At 33.2% G+C, this 21,391-nt stretch overlaps 1 protein-coding gene and 1 long non-coding RNA gene across 2 annotated transcripts; one reads left to right on the plus strand and one right to left on the minus strand.

The window, feature by feature from the left end:
* Window positions 1-12,680, plus strand: LOC117116086 (mitochondrial basic amino acids transporter-like). The gene is made up of 4 exons (XM_033260032.1): window positions 1-846; window positions 9,528-9,571; window positions 11,168-11,251; window positions 11,640-12,680. Exons 1-4 carry the CDS (start codon window positions 807-809, stop codon window positions 12,369-12,371), a joined length of 900 nt encoding a protein of 299 aa, XP_033115923.1. The 5' UTR covers window positions 1-806; the 3' UTR covers window positions 12,372-12,680.
* Window positions 12,681-13,337: 657 nt separating this feature from the next.
* LOC117116059 lies at window positions 13,338-20,396 on the minus strand. Its single transcript, XR_004446670.1, has 2 exons — window positions 18,077-20,396; window positions 13,338-17,231 (listed from the first exon to the last, which is right to left on the minus strand). It is a non-coding gene; the product is annotated as an uncharacterized LOC117116059 (long non-coding RNA).
* Window positions 20,397-21,391: the final 995 nt, after the last annotated feature.

The raw sequence follows: 21,391 nt of genomic DNA on the forward strand, positions 1-21,391 counted from the left end.
CTGCTGTGTATTGATCGAATCTCCACCACTCCAGAAGACGACCGCCTGAGACAGCTGTTGTTTATTGACGCAGTGTGGCGAATTTTAAACGTAGGCCTATGTATTAAATATGAAGTACTAAATTAAATCGTATGCATTAGACCGCTTTTTGTATACTGGTGCAAGATTATTAACAATTTTAATTTTAAAGATCGGAGGAGTGCGAATATGATTCTTCTTACTGTGATGATCAGCTGCTAGCAGCTAAGGCCTAGCTAGGTAGGCCCGGTTAAGTTAGGCTACAGTGACACCCACACAATACCGGTACCGGATGACAATTGTGTACCTCCGTGGACGATGCCTACAAAAGATGAAGCAATGATGGACGCATCGTTTTATACCGCAAGGTATTATGTCAATGACTCATTTTTGTCAAGCAATCAAAACGTGCAGTACTTTTTGCAGAATATATAACTGAACAAAGGAACATGGTTACTTGAATTAATTATTTTTCATATACAGTGAGTTACAGTATACGTTGATTCATTACATGGTGACAGCCTTTGTTGGTCGTGATGTGATCGAGACTTGACCCCTGATTATTACATAATTTATAGATCAACTTGGTCTTACTTCTTGGCCTGGATGGAGTAGGCTATTTGACTAGCGATACTCAGAACTTTATTGGTGTAGACATTAGCAGTGAAGGTAATGAAGTCAATGAGTGAAATTACAGCTTTAAGGAATCCACTATTTTTACAAGAATTTATTAATTTTAATTTGTTTTCTGAGAAAAGTTTACAGTGATAAATCGCTGGTACAGCGGAATGACCATGGCTCACGATTTTATTGCTGGCTGTTTTGGAGGTAAGTTACAAGTATTAAAATACATTTTACATGGTTATTGTGAGAAATACGGAATTATTTTACTTTCATGCATTGCCATAAAACTGCATTTAAGACATCCAGGCTTTTTAAAGCTAGTCCAAACTTTTATACCCTGTTTCGCAAACTGAGGCATGCTTTTGAAGATTATTTTAAATAAAGATAAAAATAATTTTTAGCATGTTTAAGCGGAAACACAGTGCACCGTCGTCGGCTGACGTAATTCCACGAAGAATAAAATGCGACGAGATGTGTGCAACCAATGGTTTTTATATTATGACAATCTGCTTAGTCATATACAGTAAATTATTATAATCAACAAGCAACAGAGTGCCACATCAGGCACATAAAAAAATTATTAGATTATCACTTTTTTTTTAAAGTGATGAGGGCAGCGTTTTTTTTTTTTAAATCGAAACAATAGAATATTGCTTTTTCTTTATTGATGAGGGAGGGACTGTTTTTATTTGGCAAGAATAGTGTAATATTGTATAAAAACTGGTATTTTCAGTCACAAAAATTTTTTGTTGTTTCTGCATCAATATTTCTCAAATTAATAATATAATAATAATCATGTCTTCTATGGTACTGAAAGAAAAAATTGTTTTGATAATTTTTGTTTTAAACAAATTATTCTTTTCATTTTTTTAATTAAATAATTATAGGTAGTAGATATTGTTTGTATTATCTCAATCATGTTTTACTTTGAATATCAATGCACCAGCAAACAACCCAAGGGTGATATTTGGCTTTAGCAAAATAAAAAAACTCCTCCCTCCCTCATCACTTTTCCAGCCTAGATAGGGTGATAAACTAATAATATTTTTTATAGGACCTTGCGTATAAGTTGTTTAAAGCCCCTTCGAGACTATCAAACATGATTCCTAAATATGGTCACGATGGCATTACATCGTGACCATATATAGGCACGTCATTACTATATATGGGCATTTAAAAGTTTTTTTGTCAAAGAAAATTTGGTAGTGTGGACAGAGTCTGTTAAATTCAAACCAACAAAGATCCTGATGTCTTATCATGGCCTCGGATGTCAACGTGATCTCTGATCACAGTCATAACTTGCAGTTTCATATCGAACATCATACATCCTGTATGTTGAACTTGAAACCAGGCTGTTGACTCGCAACATGGATTATGCTGACATGCTGTTTATTAATGCACAGCAATGGAGTTTTTTAGCATTCTATGTTGTTTGTTTTGTATATCATTATGTTGTTGTCGTTCCAGTGTATTCCATTCTTTTGACAGCCTGCTTCTACTGTATAGCCGTTGGATTTGAATTGAAGTTAAAAAAAAAAGAGATAGTTTGCAAAACAACAGGTTAATGTAGCATTTAACAAGGTGTAGAATCTTATGCTTAAGGTGTAGAATCTCCTGCTTAAAGTGTAGAATCTCCTGCTTAAAGTGTAGAGAATCCTCTGTTTAAGGTGTAGAATCCTGTGCTTAAGGTGCAGACTCATGTTTAAGGTGTGGACTCTTATGTTTATGGTGTAGAATCTCATGCTTAAAGGTATAGAATCTCATGCTAAAGCCAGGGCACTCACTGCATCCAACTCCTCTCCCTATGAGCGATAGACGATGCGAAACCATATGCTGAATGTTGGTGGCAGTGTGAACGAACCACCATTAAAAAAGATCTGTGATGTGCATGTCTTGGCTCTGCGTTCTCCATAGAATCTTGTCGGCCGATGATCGTCTAGCGCTGTGAGTGCCCAGCTTTAAGGTACTATCTCTGTTTACTGTACAATCTTACTTTAGGTAATTCTAAAGGTGTAGGAACTCATGCTTAAGGTGTGGAATCTCATACTTATTAAAGTGTAAAATCTCATGCTTAAGGTGTAGAATCTCATGCTTAAGCTTACAGTACTTATAATTATAAGAGTTTAAAATCTAGCTGGAATCCTATTACTGTACTGTACTGCTTAAGTACTTATAATTATTTAAGGATTTAAAATCTAGCTAGAATCATATTGCTGTACTGCTTAAGAAGTCCAATATTATCCCTACATGTATTTGTGTATTTACAAATTGCATGATTTGTAAAGTTTGAACAATGATACACTTTACTAATTTGGTTGAAGTCAACATTGTGTTTAAGATACCATGATACCAGTTGTTAAAGTATAAACTCATTTGGGCTGATAAACCAGATTGTTATACTTATTACAGTGTAGATTATCAACATTAAACAATTTAATCTGGTATAGCTCATATAAGAAAACATTTGACATAAATATTTGTTGTTATGCTTATGACAGTATAGATTATCATCATTTAATCTGGTAATTATATAGGTAGCTCATATAAGAATAAAACATTTGACATAAATATTTGTTGTTGGTTTAGCTGCGTAGAATTTATTTTACAGAATACAGCACCATACAGTGTACTTTATGATGTGAGAGTCATACAAATTAATACCAGGGGCCGATTGCTATAAGTGGTCTTCAGACGGTCTTAACGCTTAGGCGGCTTTAATCAGGACGTCGCCACTAGTCTACGATTATAGACCATTGCTATACCCTGGTCTAACCACTTAGCCGTCTTAAATTTTAAAGCCTACACGGAAGAGTCTTAAAACGGTCTTAAATCATTTTCATCATGGTGTTACAGGTATTAGACCTAGGCCTAGATCATCAAAAACTAAGAATCAAACAACGAATATTCTGCAAGCTTCTCAGTGTCTGTAACAACCGGTCTACGTTCCTTTTGATAAATATGCATGTTTTGAACAAGCATAAATGTGCCCTCAATTTGTTACCAGGGAGTGCTTGTTTGTTTCAGTACTCAAAGCGGTCTAAGCAAAGACTGTTTTATAGCAATGGTCTTAGCAGAGTGACTTTAGTAAGACCGTCTAAGTGATAAAGCAGGCTTTATTCGAGGAGTTAGGACTACCAGTTACGAACGTTTTATAGCAATCCACCCCTGTCTTTCTACCTAAAGATACCAACCAGTTTAGTAATTAAAGCGATAAAGATTTATCAAGAAGTAAACCAGTAACTTCGCAACATAAATTCCTAAATAACAATATAAATAGAGTTTATCTTTAAAGATAGAAACTTTAGTTCTATTCTTTCCAAAACTGCAGTCCATTAAAAGCTTGATATTACACTTTAAAGAAATACATTGCAATTGTAAATCCAAAGCCCACAATTGTGTTACATCAAATTATATTACTTTTACAGTAGTATACCATTTATTAATAGATAATGCTGTTTAATTTTACTGATTTTGATTCCACTGATAACAATATATTTAGATTAGTAGCTAAGGCGAGACTTCTTTATACCTTATTTCACGAACCCACCGCCCTTCAATTTTGATAATTTTGATTAAAAATATAATGTTCTTTTTGGCCAATTAGCGCACACAACACTGCAAAAAATGGGAAATTCAGAAAAATATTTTATTATGCCCGCTGCTGCCTTGAAATTTTCAAAAATAATTTCTTCCTATTTATATAAATTTAAAGCATTTAACCATCCCATTACTACACTGTTTACATTCAACATAATTTTTTCCCCTCTCGGTCGGGATGTGTTTGGCAAAACTATTTGCTAAGAATTGTGTGTAGTGTGAAATAGGGCAAAGCAATAACTGTTTAACTGCATCTGCTACTCTACAATATTGTTCGTAGCACATACCAGCTTACCATATTACAATACATTTAGTAATAATATACTGTCAGTTTAGAAAATCTGTGCCTACACATTAATTCTTCACTGCTTATTGTTAACTTGACTCTTGTCGGACCACCTCTCTGTGGGATTAGCTTTTTTTTGGGATTACAATTGATATCAAGGTAAAACCAATAAAGGTTCATTGTTATTAACCTTTCAACCCATAGAACTTCATAGAAATAGATTTCTTTTTGTATTTTAAGTTGCATACACAAGTTAGGAAAAAAAAAAAAAACAGCACAGGAACTTTAAACAAACTACGAAAAACAGTAATATTAAAATTATTTTTTAGAATATTGAACACTAGATAGGAGCCGTCTGGCACAGCAGTTGCAGTTCTCTTCTCAACATTGATTGGTAAAAATTGACTTTTTACATAATGATGAGGAAGAGAATTCCTAATTATAAACTTGAATATGCTCATTCATGGGGGGGGGGTAATAATATGAAGTGCTTAATTAAAGCCTCATTGGCCCTAAGCGCTATATACAGTAAGTGCAACATATTATTACAGTAATACCACATTAACGAAGATGCCAAGTTATTGACTTTTTACATAATGATGAGGAAGAGAATTCCTAATTATAAACTTGAATATGCTCATTCATGAACATTTGATGGAGTAGCATAGTTATCAGCTTGAAGGATGTGGGGATGTATACTGAACTGTAAAAGTGAGTAGGGCAGGAAGCAAATAGGTGTAAATCATTCAACTAGATTGTAAAATTGTGATATGCCTGAATGCATTCTTTTAAAACGAATTAAAATGTTTTCATAGCTTTAATTCTTTTTAACATTGACTATAAAAAAGATATAGGAAACATAGTTTCATGACCAAACTTTTTCAAATCGTGTTTCTGTGCTGGTAATGTCACCAAACTTGATCGGCACGGGCCAAATTATGTACGGTATGTAAATTACCACAATGCTAGTCCAGCAACTAAGAAATATTGCTTGCTAAAAGAATCCAAAATTGTGCAAATGATTACGATATATATTCTAGAAAATACCACAATTAATAGAAATAAATCAACGCAGCAGCAGAAAAGAAAAGGGTAAAAACCAAAAGATTCCTGTTGTACCTTATAGGACTTGGCCTTGTTAAAGTGGTCAGAATAATTCTTGTATAAACCAACCACACTCATTCACTTCCTCAGGAAGCTATTTATTCTTTAATCTTCATTCAGTTCTATTTTAAATGGTGGTTTTTTTTTTTTTTCTGATTTTTACCCTTTCACCTTACAAGCTTTACAAGAACACTATTTTATTCCTTGACAGTTTGTATGGCAAGTATCAGTAATAATTCTGATGGAGTTTTTTTTAACATCATTTGCATCAATGATAATAAAATATATAAAACTTTTGGTACACCATAAGGCCAAAAAAAAAAAAAAGTTTGTGTTGGCCTCTGCAACCGACAGAAATTTTCCAAAAAAAAAATTTTTTTTGTTGAAATTTTCTTCAAGTCTCCCCTTCACTCAAGTAAAAAATCGAGAAATACCACTTTCGAAATTAACATTTTAGAACATAAAGTCCGAAACAAACTTGTATTTCTACCAAAATCGGGCCATAGATACTCAATACTCAATACTCAATAGATTTATTTGTCATATATACACGTACTATACACATACAATGAAATTCGGTCTGGTTCCCTAACAAAAAAACAAACATAAAATATGAAAATTCAAACTACTGAAGTGACTTGTTCAATGCCCTAATGGCGGAGGAATAGAAACTATGTAGAGATCTACCCCTCCCGGTCACTAGTGATTGATATCGGTGACCACTCAGCATCAGTGTGAACAAATGGTTGGCCGGGTGATTTCTGTTCCCAGCAAATGCTATTGCCTTTATGCATGCGTAAAATAGAAGGCATCATATTGAGAACCGAACTTGTCGACGCGATGTATGCATGCAACATTGGATTTCTCATACTGTCAACCCACAACTTGTTTTAACCCTTCCTGCTACGAAGTACTGTACTTGAATGCAATATTTATCCACTTTATTATCAATTGCAACACATGTTGCTTAGTATTTATTTTAATTTGTTGAACTTCAAAGGATATGAGTAAAAAAATATTCTAAAGAAAAATGAGAAAAAAATTGTTAAATATTGACATTTAAATTGTCTTTGACATTTCAGACCCTCTATGGCCAATGGGATGTATGAATAACCCCAGGTGTTGCCTTGGTTACCAAATTTTTCTTTATGATATTAAATTCAATTTATTGCTTCAGTATGCCACAATTACAATACAATGCAATACAAATTACAATAAATTATTTTACAACAAAGATAGGTTTAGTGATAATGATATGATAGTATGTGTGCCAAACTGCAAGTTTCTATATTTTAAAATATATCTTATGTCTTTGTATCTTTTGTACAGTATAGTTGTAAGATTGGTTATATCTAAATGGCAAGGTGAATGTAAATACAAGAAAAACTCCTCTTTGTTCCTTCAGTTAAAATTTCAACCATACAGTACTTTGTATGCAACCCTCAAATGTCTTTACCATTCTCTATATGCTGTCTACTAACTAATCTATAGACGTAATGAGCGTACTGTTATTCCCTGCAGCCCAGGTGTGAACATACTATTCTATTTCTAAATTCTAGGTCGTCACATTATATGAGTTTGAAGTAGCTATAGAGCCCAGAGATTTGACTCGCCAGCTGTTCCTATCTATAACGTGTACATCAAAGCTCCTTGTTGCTTTGATTTAATAGGCACATATTGCAATAAATCTCATGCATTAAAAAAAATATTTATACATTATACAATTTTATTTAGTAAAAATTGCAGTTGGAAAACACATTTTAGTTTGGTATAATACTATATTAGAGGAAACTGATGAGTGTGTGTATGTGTGTTGCCTTGGTGATGCTTTTCCCTCCATGTTTGTTTATTTGTATTTCCATATTTTTAATATAGATATATATACTTATTTTCTTACCTCTAAGTGGCAATTCTTCACTGTTGGTGGAAATAAATGAAAAAAAAAAAAAGCCTAGGGTGTTTGTCGAATGGAGATGGGAGGCTTGGGCTGGAATATTCTGTAGTACATTTTGTGGATACTGACTGGTGGTATAGTAGTACAGTAAACCTCACCACACACTGGTACAATACTACTCTGTAGCTAATCTGTAATTCTTCAATACATTCAAATCAATCACCAGATAACTATGTGACCTTCTGACACTACTACACACATCAAATTGATTTATATGTTATATACACTAGGAACAATTGTTGAAAAGCAATCTGAATAGATTTCAGAAATAGCTAAAATCTTTCATGTGAGCCTTGCATAAAATCAGCTCCATTTGTCGAGATCTATTATTAGATTTTTAGGATAAATTTCATCGTCCAACATTACACTGGAAATTTGGACAATAAACACCTAAAATTAACATAAACACAGTAAGCCTACATTTTCCTAGCTAATTTATTATTATTGGATACATAGGTCAGTCACAGGTTAATAATGTGACCTTCTGACACTACTACTGTACGCATATCATTATTGATTTATATGTTATACACTAAGAACAGTTGTTCAAAAGTACTCTGAATAAGTTTCAGAAATAGCTAAAATCTTTCATGTGATCCTTGCATATAATCAGATATTAGATTAGACTATTAGATTTATAAGGTAACTTTTATTATCCAATATTACACTGGCAATTTGGACAATACGAAACACCTACAATTTATATAAACACAGTAGGCCTACAGTTTTCTAGCTAATCTAAAATTCTTTGGTACATGTAGGTCAATCACCAAACTATGGGCCTGTTTCTACTTGGAAGAAAAAATTTATTAAAAATCGCTTTTTAAGAAAAAAAATTTTTTTTCTCGCAGTAGAAATGGGACCAGTTCAAAAAAATCGATTAAAAAAATCAATTAAAAACATGCAATGGATAGCGTGTTTGAACGGCAAATAACTGATTTTGGCTGTGCACTTTTTAGCTACAACACAAAAAGCGATTATCAGGTGAAATGTGACCTCCAGGTTAAAACACTGCGGAGCTAGCTGGTATCGCGAGTGAACTCTCGATCGTTGTTGCATCTATATCCTGACCACGTGCTCTCCGCCTGCCTTTCCCAGTAAAATTAGGCCTAGTGAGTCTGTGGCACAAGAGTTCGCGCAAATGAAACATGACATGCGGGTGCCATTTCCAGCCATCTACTGTAAAGGTGCCGTAATCGTAAATATTCTTACCTCTTGGGCTGAGGTGGTACTGACCCTCTCTGAAGGAGTCCCTAACTACATGGTCCTTAATCTAGCACCCTCACCCAAAAGGGTGTTTGTTACTATAATAATAATAATAATAATAATAATAATAATAGTTGGATTTATATGGCGCTTTAACCCAAGCTTCAATTCTGGGTGCCATTTCCTGCCATCTAGAGGTGCAATAATCAAACTTTTTCTTACCTCAGCCTGAAAGCCCCATTCTCAGTAAAATTTTACTAGAAAAAGAATTTTTATACAAAAAATGCATATGCATTGCAAAATCTCTGTCAGAATAAAATAATTTTAATGAAATATTATATATCACAAGTGTCAGTACTAGCAATGGAAAATATCATGTCGGCTGTTTTTATGTCTGATAACAGAACTTAAATCGAGGTAACGCTAGGCCTAATCTAGCAGTCTTGGATAGGCTTATGTTTCCGGTGCCTACTATATTTTTTCGCAGACCTAGCACAAAATCAAAACATAAAAATTCATCCGCATTAATTTTTTGTGTGGAACCACTAAAGTCTTTAGGTGTGGATAAATTCAGTTAAACTAGCAATTTCGTATTATTATATTTTTAAGTCTCTATAACATATAAAAATCAGATTTTTCTTAACGACTGAAATTTTACTGGGAATGTCTATATGCAAAATAGTGATATTATATTAGAATTCTTAGCCCATAACATATTGAAATCTTTTGTTTTTTTAGGGGCTGCAGGGGTGTTGGTTGGCCATCCATTTGATACTGTGAAAGTAAGTGATTAAGATCTTTATTTATCTATTTGCTACATATACATATTTAAGTGCATCATTTTCTCCACAATATACTCTTTCATTGCTGCGAAGCAGCCAATTCATATTCTTGACAGCAATTTGACCTCTGAAAGGTCATTGTTTGTCAAAAAACGAGCGCCTAAGACAACTGAGAAGCCGAGTTTCCTTCTTTCGTTCTGCCGGGTAAAATCAATTACTTTAGGCAACGTTTGAAGACTAACCTACTCGTACCAACGTCCGCATGTCGCGACGCTGGAGTATTACTATTCAGCGTTTTTACTATATTTCTAGGTTTCCATTTCTACGTTTAATCGGCCCAAGTCTCAGCCACAATATTTTGAGGCCAATATTATTTACGAACCCAGTTAAACTTATTTACTAGCCTATTTCAACGTGCTAATTATTACATTTAGGCGACGCTTGTTGTAGACTGGCATACACAGTGTTTTCGGAAATAAATACCATTTTATACACATGCGCAGATCGATTCGCCAGCAGCGAGTCATCGCCAACAGCAGCGAGTCGCCAGCAGCGAGATGTCACTGCAGCAAAACACTATTGTACACAGTACCAACGCTGTTCTAATATAGACAATGGGTCGTGTCTCATATTATTTGTTATATTTTTATTATTCGTTATTTTCACTTGACTCACATAAATAATTTTGTTTGAAGAACATTTATATGCAGTTGTACTTCGCAGCACTTCGCTTGCAATTTGCAATTTCTAGTTATAGTACTTTTCACAAGAAATAACAATATATGCTGGGGAAAAATTATGATTTAAAATGACAACAATCACTTTATTGTGTACTCTTTTAATCAGGGGAGGGGATTTTTGGTCACAGAAAAAAGTAGTATTGCACTCACTTAAAAATGATTAACAAATTGATGACCCCTTGCATTCATTGAATGCACAAAATCAAGTTTATGTTTGTTTGTAAAAAAAAAACCTTTCAGAACTAAACTAAGTACCAGTTTTTATACTTTAACAGTTTGTTCTAGATAATGAAGAAAAGAATAGAAAACAAAATGGAGCAATTGAAATACTGTACTATGAATTAACAGTACCAGTATGTGCACTAGATTATACTATAGTGCAGGTTTTAGAATGTTAACAAATGCCAATAAACAGTAGTACCAGTACTTAACTATGTTACCTAAATAGAAATAAATAACTACATACATTTGTTTCGCAGACCCCAATTCCCAGAAATTTTCTGGTTTCCCAGATTTCTAAGGAACCCTTCTTTTTTTTAAATCTTTATTGGGCTTAGGGAGTTGAGTTATTTTTAGTTGTGAAAAAAGTCCTGTTGAATTGAACCCAGGACCCTGGGATTAGAAGGCAAGCATCTTAACCACTAAGCCATTCAATTATGTACAGTATAATGATCCATTCCTTAGTTCTTCGTAATCTTGCGAACAAGCAGACTGACAAAAAGGAAGGCAAGTGAATACCTAGCCTTTTTGGGGGAGTATTCATAGTGGAAAATATCTAGACATGGATGTTGTTAGTGGCAGTGTTGTTTTTTATTTTATGCTAAAGAATGATCAATGCTCCTTTTAATGATTGTAGGTAAGGCTACAGGCTCAGAGCTATCAGAATCCCAGGTACTCAGGAATCATAAACTGCTTCTCAACAATTGTACGAAAAGAGTCCGTAAGTTCTTTACATCTCAAAATATTTATGCTTTTTAAAAAATTTTGTGTGACAATGATTCACATTTTGGCATGTTTTATATATTGTGCTTGCTTGCTCTTTTTCTTTCGTTTTTCCCTTTTCCCGTCTTATTCTGGACTTCAAATGTATGCTTAATACCCTGACCTATGCATCTCTTTTCATTTTTTTTTTCCTTTGCATTTACCTCTTTTCCCACCTTCCATTTTCGTTTTCTCTTTCCATTCAAGACCTTAAATTGTCCTTAAATTTTTAAAAAATTAGTATTCTTGTTTTATTTACAGCCTCTATATATGGAGTAAAACGTATTAAATTATTGTCAATTTATTACTATTATTGTTATCTGTATTACTATTATTTAATATTACAGGTTTTTGGTCTCTTCAAAGGAATGTCGTCCCCCCTGCTTGGTCTTGCTTTCATCAACGCAATAGTCTTTGGTGTGCAGGGAAACATTGTGAGACTATTTGAGAAAGAAACTCTTCGTACTCAATTTATTGCTGGAGGAACGGCCGGGTTCTTACAGTCATTTGTATGTAGTCCAATGGAACTTGCTAAAACACGTTTGCAACTTCAGGGTTATGGAAATGGCAATAACGTCAAGGAGTACAAGAACTCCGTCGATGCTATAATCAAAATTTTCAAAAGAGAAGGATTTAGAGGTTGTTTCCGAGGATTTGGTCTGACCGTCTTTCGAGATTCACTTGGTTATGCTATTTATTTCACCGCTTTTCAAACATACTGTCAAATGTTTTTGGACATATCCAACCAAGAATACCTAAGAGTATGGGAACTATTACTTGCGGGGGGTTTTAGTGGCATGACTTCGTGGATGACCTCCGTCCCGATTGATGTTATAAAAACAAGGATTCAGGCCGACGGTGTCCATGGTAAAAATAAATTCAGTGGAGCGTTAGATTGTGTACGTAGTGGAATGAAGGAAGAAGGAATAAAAGTATTTACACGTGGACTTGGATCCACGTTACTACGTGCCTTTCCAGTTAATGCTGCAACTTTTGCTGTTGTTACAGTTTCACTTGAACTTATGCGTGTTGATGAGGAAGACAACGGAAATGGATATGATACAAAAAAAACTGATTAAATCCAGAAGAGCAAAGTTCTTGATAATATTTGTATCAATTGATTAGTGTGGATTTGGAGATGTATTCTTTAGCTTTTAGAATAAATTGAGATTTTTATGGTGTACTGTAGTGGATGTCAGATTAATGCCTTTACAAAGGTTCTTGATTTGATTTAGAAGAGTCAGAGGTTAAAAAAATTAGCAATCAAGTTTGAAATCAGGGAATAGAATGCACAAATATCGAGAATATTTAGGCAAATATCAGCATATTACTAATCAGGTGTATCATTTTTGTTATACACTTTTTTTTTTATAAGAACCAGTAAAATTTTGCCCAGGCTCAGTGTTCTTATTTTTTGGCCGATTTCAGGCTCAAAATGTTCTTATTTTGTTCTTATGTTACACACTTTTCAAATTATACAAAATTATTATTGTACCCAGTACTGTTTATATATACACTGTAATGTAGGTAAAGCGGCCGTGGGAAAAATGGCCTTTGAAAAAATGTCCCCAGATAAAAATGGCCCCAAATGACAGGTAGGTACACTTACTGTACTGTATTATAGAGGGTATTACATAGTCACACCTACTGCACATAAGGTACAGATATAATTTTTTTGGTTTTTCTAGTTTTTAAAAATAAAAATCCCATTAAACATTTTACCTCAGCCTCAATTTGTTCTTATTTTGTTCTTAATTTTTAAGCAATTTCAGCCTCGGTGTTCTTATAAAATGTGTTCTTATAAAATAAAAAGTGTAATGGGTACTAACTACTTAAAAGCATAAATTGTTTTCATTATTGTTTGGATTTAAATTGTTTTCATTATTGTTTGGATTATTACTATGAATACTTTTGTGTCAATTTGCACATTTTTGATTACTAATATTCTGTAGTGTTTAATTATTTCAATATTATATTTAATAACAAGTGTTTTTTGCATTTGAAACTTATTTTTCTCATTATTGTCAGTATGTTTAAGGTTTATATGGTGATGTGAATATAAGTATGATTGTCTATTTTATTAATATTGTAAGAGATATTTCACTGAAATATGCAACATCAGTATTGTTCAACATTAATATACTAGAATAATTAATGAATTTAAATTAAATAGGCATAAAATGTAAATCGAATGCCACCATATGTAAATGGAAAATCATAAAAGGTTAAATTGTGAAGGTAGTTGGCAATATATTAGAATTTATTAGCAACATTGGCATTTACAGTGATTGCACAAAAAAGGATTTAGACACACTTAAGTATTCTATTAACAAAGCTAAGTGTAAAGGCCAAGTATTGTAGTCTCTATATTGAATTTCCAAGTTGCTATTTACAAGGCTATGTGGTACAAGGTCCTCAACATTTTAATCTGTTTCTATAGAAACTTGACCATGCCACAATCAATTCACTAATGCTCACGTTTGCTACCATGAATGAGAGTATTTTTCTTATACAAGGTGTTGAGTATACTGAAACCTGTACCTTAAGTTACTATTTTGTATTTTTGAATCAGAAGCAGTGCCCACAGAGGGAAAAATACAATTATTTTGGTGCCTATTCTTAACGCAGTGGGGCTGGGGTTAATTTGGACCTTTGCCAGGATATTATGACCACAATATAGCGCAGACGGTGCTAACAGGGCCACAACTGCAAAAAACATGGGAGCGGTAGGAAGTGGGTAATAACATAAAGACATATTGGAGAGTTTTGTTTAAATGCGTGCAACTAGGTAATATTTCTGCTTGGTGGCGTCCTTTAAAACGTAAAGCAAATGGCAAGACTTTTTTATAGACACTTCACGCGCAAGGCAGCATTACATTATTCGACATTCCAAACCGTTTTCAAATTCAAATCTTTTTTCCAGTTATTTTAAACCTAAAAGATTCCAGTATTTTACATCCACATTAACATTTTTGCTAATAACCATCGGTTCTGCAAGTCACGCATTTAGGAATATGTGGCCAGGAATCCAATTCCATTATACATTCTGAGTAGAAATGCAGCTTTATTTATACCAAAGAGTATAAACTGCAAGAGGTCCGACTACCCTGATTTTCTATGCAGCAAGGTATGCAGGCAATGGAACGCTAGAAGTACTGCCACGAAATAGGGGGAGCCCTTCAGAAATTTAGAAACTCGTACACGTTGTTTGAATCTTTTAAAGGCCACGCCCCTTCGTGGAAGTACTTTTTGCATTCCAACGAATCTCCAGAAGTCGGACCTCTTGCAGTTTTATACTCTTTACTTATACATTAGGCCCAATAAAAAAAATATGCATTAGTTTATCACCTACGAAATACGAATGAACTTTATTATCTTTATCTATGGTATTGACAAAAGAAAAAATATTTTTAAAAAAATGTATTTATTTATTTATTTTTTTTTTTTTGGTAGGGGGATTTTATTTTTCAATTTTTTTAGTAAATAGTTAGTAGATATTGTTTGTATAAATATCTCAATCATGTTTTATCAATGCACCAGCAAACAACCCAACGGTGATATTTGGCTTTTCCGGCGTAGATATGGTGATAAGCTAATTTTTTTTTTTTGAAGGGCCTTATGCTTTGATTGAGCTTCATTTATATTAATACTCCTCTGTTTGTAAGATTTATTGTTATAGTTATTTACCTATACAATACTTGTCATTTATTATTTTAACAATGACTATTACATTATTATTATTGGAAAACCATGATAGATAATAGATTTTATGAAAGATATGATTGGAACTGTAATGAAAGTGTACAATTACCTTTTTCTTGCTGAAAATATATTCAAATACTGTACAACTACAATTATTACAAATACAAATTTTTATTTATTGTGAAACATATACAAAATAAATATTTTAAAAAAACGTAGTGAATTTAAGTTTAATTTTTTTAGAATTAATTTACAATAGTGCGTTTTTGAACAAAATTATTTGAATTTCATCTTGCCCTTCACATGTCTTGCGTAAATAAAAATCTCCATATTTCGAACAATATTTATTTTTTTTCAAAATTAAGTTTTTATATGTGGAATCTTTCTTTTTCAAAACTCCATTTTGCAGTTTCAAAAGTATATATTTGAAAGGTATATATTTTTTCCTAACTTTTTTTGTATTCTGTATTAAAAAATATATTGTCTTTTTTTCTTGGTGTAACTTCTTCCCTCCAAAATTGAAGGTTCTATTCTTCAAGTTTGTTGGTTACATTTTTTTTCCCACCAAGTGGATAATTTGTTACTATTTGGTAGTAGACCTACAGTAGTTACAAAATGTACTTGATATTAGCTTATAAATCAAACATATTTTTTAAATATACGTACATGTAAATTCAATTAAAACACATTAAATTTAACCCAAGTGAACTACATTGCATCATGATTTTTATTTGAAAATACCACCCGACCCCAGTTAGGGGTCCATGGGGTGACCCTACCCATAGGATCCTTGCTCTATCATAGCACTCTGATCTAAAAGAGCTTTCTTTATACATAACAGCATAATATGTCTGTCATTATATATAGGACATATATCATATTAATCCAGTGGGGATGGGGTGCACAGCCGACCAGAACCCCCTACATTTGGCAAAATTAAAAAAGAATTGGAGATAAAAAATTCAAATTTGAACACTCAAATGAGTGCCATTTCTGGGCATCTGAGGTGTCATAATCATAATTTGCTTTGCGACTTCCAGTATAAAATTAATATATTTCCTCCATGAATAGACTATAGGTCCATAATCAGTCATTTGCGACGCCCGTGAGGGAAGGGGTGTTTTATGAGGAGGAGCAGATCTGCCGTCGGAAAAAGTCTATAATTTTGTCGAGAAGACTGCTTTGAAAAAGCATTTCTACCATCTAAGAGTGCCATTACCGCGCATCTAGAGAGGCATTTTCTTATAATTTGCTCACCTCAGCCCCAAGCTATGGTGGGGCTGATATAGGTGTGTTCGACCTATTTCTATTTTTTATTTCGATCGTTAGAAGTTAGACGGTAGTATTTCCACTCACAGTAGTGTAGTCGCTTTACTACTCGCACAAAAGTGAAATTCAAAAAGTGGAGAAAAGGAAAAAGCTCTCGATTGATTTTTAAAATACTGTACATGCTAAGATAGAATTGGAGTGGAACATGATTTATCATTTGTTTTCCATGTTTCGAATGTCAGTAGATAATAGATCATTATTTTTATGAATGTTAGTCTGAATGAAGTATGTAAGCGGGCATGATTATGAGTACTAGGATAAATTGATTGGAAAAAAAAATAATATGATGAGTATTTCACTGGCAGATTCAATGGGGACCACCCGGCCCACCCTCCCTAGTTTTTTCAAAATTTAAAAGTGGAGAAAACAGAAAATTATATTCAAGTAGGCCTACAGTCTGGGAGTACCATTTCCGGCCAACTAGAGATGCCATAATCATAAATTTTCTTATCTTAGCTCCAACCATGGTATGACTCAGGTGGTCTACACTCCATCTATAAAAGTCTCTCCCTGGGCCCCCTCTATTTGGAATTTCTGGACCTACCACTGTATTTTGAAAATGTAGTGTGGAAATAAATTTTAATTACATACCTTAAAATTAATTAGATACGACTTATAAAAGACACCAAAGCTTACGGGGACTTCGCCTAAGGCCCCTCGGTGAGGGCCCTGGGCTGCCCCCGATCCCCGACAAGGCTTGGGCCTACGGTCCAAGACTTCCCTTTATTTTGCAATTTGTCCCCCTCACTTATTAACTAATGGAATATAGAAATTTATTCCATGATTAACAAAAATTGAAGTACTCTACAAATCCTGGATGTTTCTATTATTCAGTGATGTATTCAGTAAGACTACGCTGACATTTACTTGCCCATATATAATATATGAACCACAAATGTGTTTTCAACCTACTGTACACCCTAAGGGATTCATGCTTATTTCTGTCTCTTATACACATCTCTACATTGCATCATGATTTTTATTTGAAAATACCACCCGACCCCAGTTAGGGGTCCATGGGGTGACCCTACCCATAGGATCCTTGCTCTATCATAGCACTCTGATCTAAAAGAGCTTTCTTTATACATAACAGCATAATATGTCTGTCATTATATATAGGACATATATCATATTAATCCAGTGGGGATGGGGTGCCCAGCCGACCAGAACCCCCTACATTTGGCAAAATAAAAAAAAAATTGGAGATAAGATATTCAAATTTGAACTCTCAATGAGTGCCATTTCTGGGCATCTGAGGTGCCATAATCATAATTTGCTTTGCGACTTCCAGTATAAAATTAATATATTTCCTCCATGAATAGACTATAGGTCTATAATTAGTCATTTGTGACGCCTGTGAGGGAAGGGGTATCTAAAGGAGGGGGAGCAGATCTGCCGTCGGAAAAAGTCAATAATTTTGTCGAGGAGACTGCTTTGAAAAAGCATTTCTACCATCTGAGAGTGCCATTACCGAGCATCTAGAGAGGCATATTCTTAAAATTTGCTCACCTCAGCCCCACCATGGCTTGGCCTATTTCCCCCACCCCCTTCAGAAAATTTCAGGATCTGCCCCTGCCATGATATTGATAAATTGAGTAAACTAATGGAATATAGAAATTTATTCCATGATTAACAAAAATTGAAGTACTCTACAAATCCTGGATGTTTCTATTATTCAGTGATGTATTCAGTAAGACTACGCTGACATTTACTTGCCCATATATAATATATGAACCACAAATGTGTTTTCAACCTACTGTACACCCTAAGGGATTCATGCTTATTTAATCGTACGATTCCTCAAAAGAAGCCACCGCAGTATTCATGTCATATTCATCTTAAGGGATAACATAATAAAGGCTGTGGTATTGGTATCCTCCAACTAATATTTTGTAAAATGTTAACATAGTAATAATAAACTAGAGTGTATAGTACATGCTAACAAAAATTATTATTTATATATCAAGTTAAAACTTCATGACCTTTGCTTTTTTTTTTAACTGTATGAATTGTATATTAAATTATGGTAGTGAAATTAACCAAATACTAATATTTTGTAAACTATTAACATAGTAATAATAGACTAGAGTGTATAGTGCATGTTACAAAAATCATTATTTATATATTAAAATTGTTAAAATTGAATTGTTTATTAAATTATTTTAGCGAAATTAACTAAATATTAATAAAAATTCAGTACAAAAAATTAGAAAGCACCATTACGTATTATCTATATTACTGTTTAAATGACCAAAAAAAATACAATTGATCATAGAGACCAGGAAAAACTTTTAAATTAACATTTGTTGGAACAATTGCAGTACCCGATGCAACTTGGGGATTGGATTCAACACAAGTCATTAAGCTCAAACTCGTTAATCTAGTGGTTATCGCACTAGACTAGTTAGCTGGAGGTTGTGGTTTTCATTCCCAACCGAATAACTTGTGAATTTTCTTCGAAAGTATTTGGGAACATACTGAATATTTGGTACAATAATTATGTCAGGTAGGGCAAAAGAATGCAAACTCACATCAAAACAATTATTATTTATATATTAATTTAAAACAGTGGGCTCATTAATTTTTTTTTGTACTATATGAATTGTATATTAAATTATGGAAGCTATTACATAACTTACAATAATGAGTATGGGGAATCCAACTAGTTAAATACAGACTCAGACTTATTCAGTTGTTGCTATTATTTAATTATTATAACTTTACCTAACATGGAAGCTTGTCTCATAAGTCATAGTAGTAATAGAATAGGGCTTGGCTAATATGTATAGGCCTAGATAGGCACCACATGATGCGGTATTGTTTTTTTACAAGACTATGTTACCAGTGCTATGAAAAACAATGTAGACAAAATAATTGAGAAAATACAGTTTGAGCAGACCTTTACTTGCAATTTTTTGAAAGCTCTGAAAGCTTTTTTACTAACAAACATAAACTCAGTTTTGTTTGTGTATTCAATGAATACAGGAAGTCATCAAGTGAGTACACATTTTTTCTGTGACCAAATATGCCCCCCCACCCTCATTTTTCCCCAGTGCATGTTTTTATTTCTTGTTTCTAAATTTAACCTGGGGTGAACTACACTGCCTCATGGTCTTTGTTTGAAAATATCAACCTTTAAATATTTATTTAATTTAGCTAATTAACTAATTATAGCATTCCAATCCTCCAGAGGGAGCTGTAGCTAAAGATGCAAGTTAAGCAATTAATGTATCTTGCATTTCAACAATACCAAAATTGTTTTTATTTTAAACTCAGAAGACAGCATGATTGGGACACTAATATTACTGATGTGATCGCTTTGACCTAGAAAATAAGACAGAAAATGTGCTTTAAGGCAGAGTGACTGGGAGCATTAGGTTTCTACATTGTGCAAGATACCGACGATGGATGACAGATGCTTCAGGAAAAAAAGTGTTAATGTCTTCTAAATTTAAAACCAGAGTTTATCATCCATATGGTTATCCTAGAGAGCACAACACAGTTGGTTAAAACTGGTGGTGTGTGCTCCTGGTAAACTAGACTTGCCACAAAAATATATAAATATAAATTTAAAAGTAACACAAAGCAATCGCATTTTTCTAAAAAACTTTCAAAAGGTACAACATTGAATTTGAAGCTTTAACTATTAGTTAAATATAATTTACACTAGTTTTTATTATTATTTTTGTCTATTTTAATTGATGAATGACTAATCATAATCTGCAGAATTAATGTTAGAATAATATGTGTTTGTGGGGGTGGGGCGGTTAAAAAAAATGGAGTTTTTGGTATTTAAAAACTCTGCATGTTTTCCTCTTTAAAATTATGTTTAGATTGATGGAGATTGGTTGGGTAATAGCAAAGTTATGAATATAAAATTGATTGGATATCAGCCATGTAGGTTTTGAGAAAACAGATTCCAAAGATACCAAATCAATAGTTTAATATTAGGATTTGTATTTTTTTAAATAATTTTAAGATTCTTTTCAGTTAGATTAAGTGATTCATATTTTGTAGAAATGTTCTTCAATGTAACTTGTTTCATAAACTTGTTTTTAGAACTATCTACGTGGTGTACCACAAGCGTTCAACACAATAATGAAATACTTACGAAAACTGTTGCTATGACAGGTGCAGCAAAACTCCATATAAGTTTGTGGTTGATTGAGAGCCAACAACTGCAACAAAATGAAATCAAGTAATCAAGTTAAACTTGCCGAAGTTGAATAACTTCTAAGTCGATCTTATTTTACATGCCAAATTTTTGTGTTTTTCATTAATTAACAATCTGTACGTCAAATTTTATCTAAGATAGTATAATACATACTCCAAGTATCGAAATGCATGCCATCATGTCTTGATTCAATATTTCAACATTAATTATGTCATCATCGGGAATGAAAAATTATCCATATTTGCAAGCTTATATGTACAAGTACCAAAAGTGTTTGACCAATCAAAGCATTACCCCTAGTAGGTGACATAGTTATGATTAAACTAAAGATCAAAGCATTCTTACCCTGATCAAAGCTACCAACAAAAACAAAGAAAAGCTCCTTTGAAGCTTTCAGCCCATTGTTAAGCAATGGGTGTAGCCTATGTATAGCAAACGCTTCTTTAAACAATAGTATGTGTGTGAAAACCGAAAGGTCCACTGATTAATCTCAGATAAGAAAGTATAATACATACTCCAAGTATTGAAATACACGCCATCGTGTTGGGATTCAATATTTGTATGTGTGTGTGTATGTGTGTTTTCTTAGCCTATTGTTAAACTTTTTTTTTTTTTATGATAAAAAATTGCAATAAAGCTTCTCGTATCTCGTATCGTATATAGTATAGACCAATTTTGCGAACTGTCAATAATGTTAGTATTAGAAAATATTAAACCTAATTTATTACTTACATTATTATAGGCTACATTATCATTTTCAAGTATACCTTGTAAACCTAAAACATATTTTTATCTAAGTTGAACAATATTTCAATGGCATTTTGGATTTGACTTCAACTGTATTTTTATTTCACAATCATTCATTTATTTTTGTAGGTCTTCAACCAGTGTCTA

Source organism: Anneissia japonica, unplaced genomic scaffold (assembly GCF_011630105.1).
Source record: "Anneissia japonica isolate Jap-2015-1 unplaced genomic scaffold, ASM1163010v1 scaffold287743_len2803612_cov181, whole genome shotgun sequence".
NCBI lineage: Eukaryota > Metazoa > Echinodermata > Crinoidea > Comatulida > Comatulidae > Anneissia > Anneissia japonica.

Bases quoted from the DNA above. Each gene is read 5' to 3' on its own strand.
- LOC117116086 (XM_033260032.1), top strand. From the start codon at position 807: ATGACCATGGCTCACGATTTTATTGCTGGCTGTTTTGGAG. The intron at 847-9,527 runs GTAAGTTACAAG...TTGTTTTTTTAG, and splicing joins TATTGCTGGCTGTTTTGGAG to GGGCTGCAGGGGTGTTGGTT. The intron at 9,572-11,167 runs GTAAGTGATTAA...TAATGATTGTAG, and splicing joins ATCCATTTGATACTGTGAAA to GTAAGGCTACAGGCTCAGAG.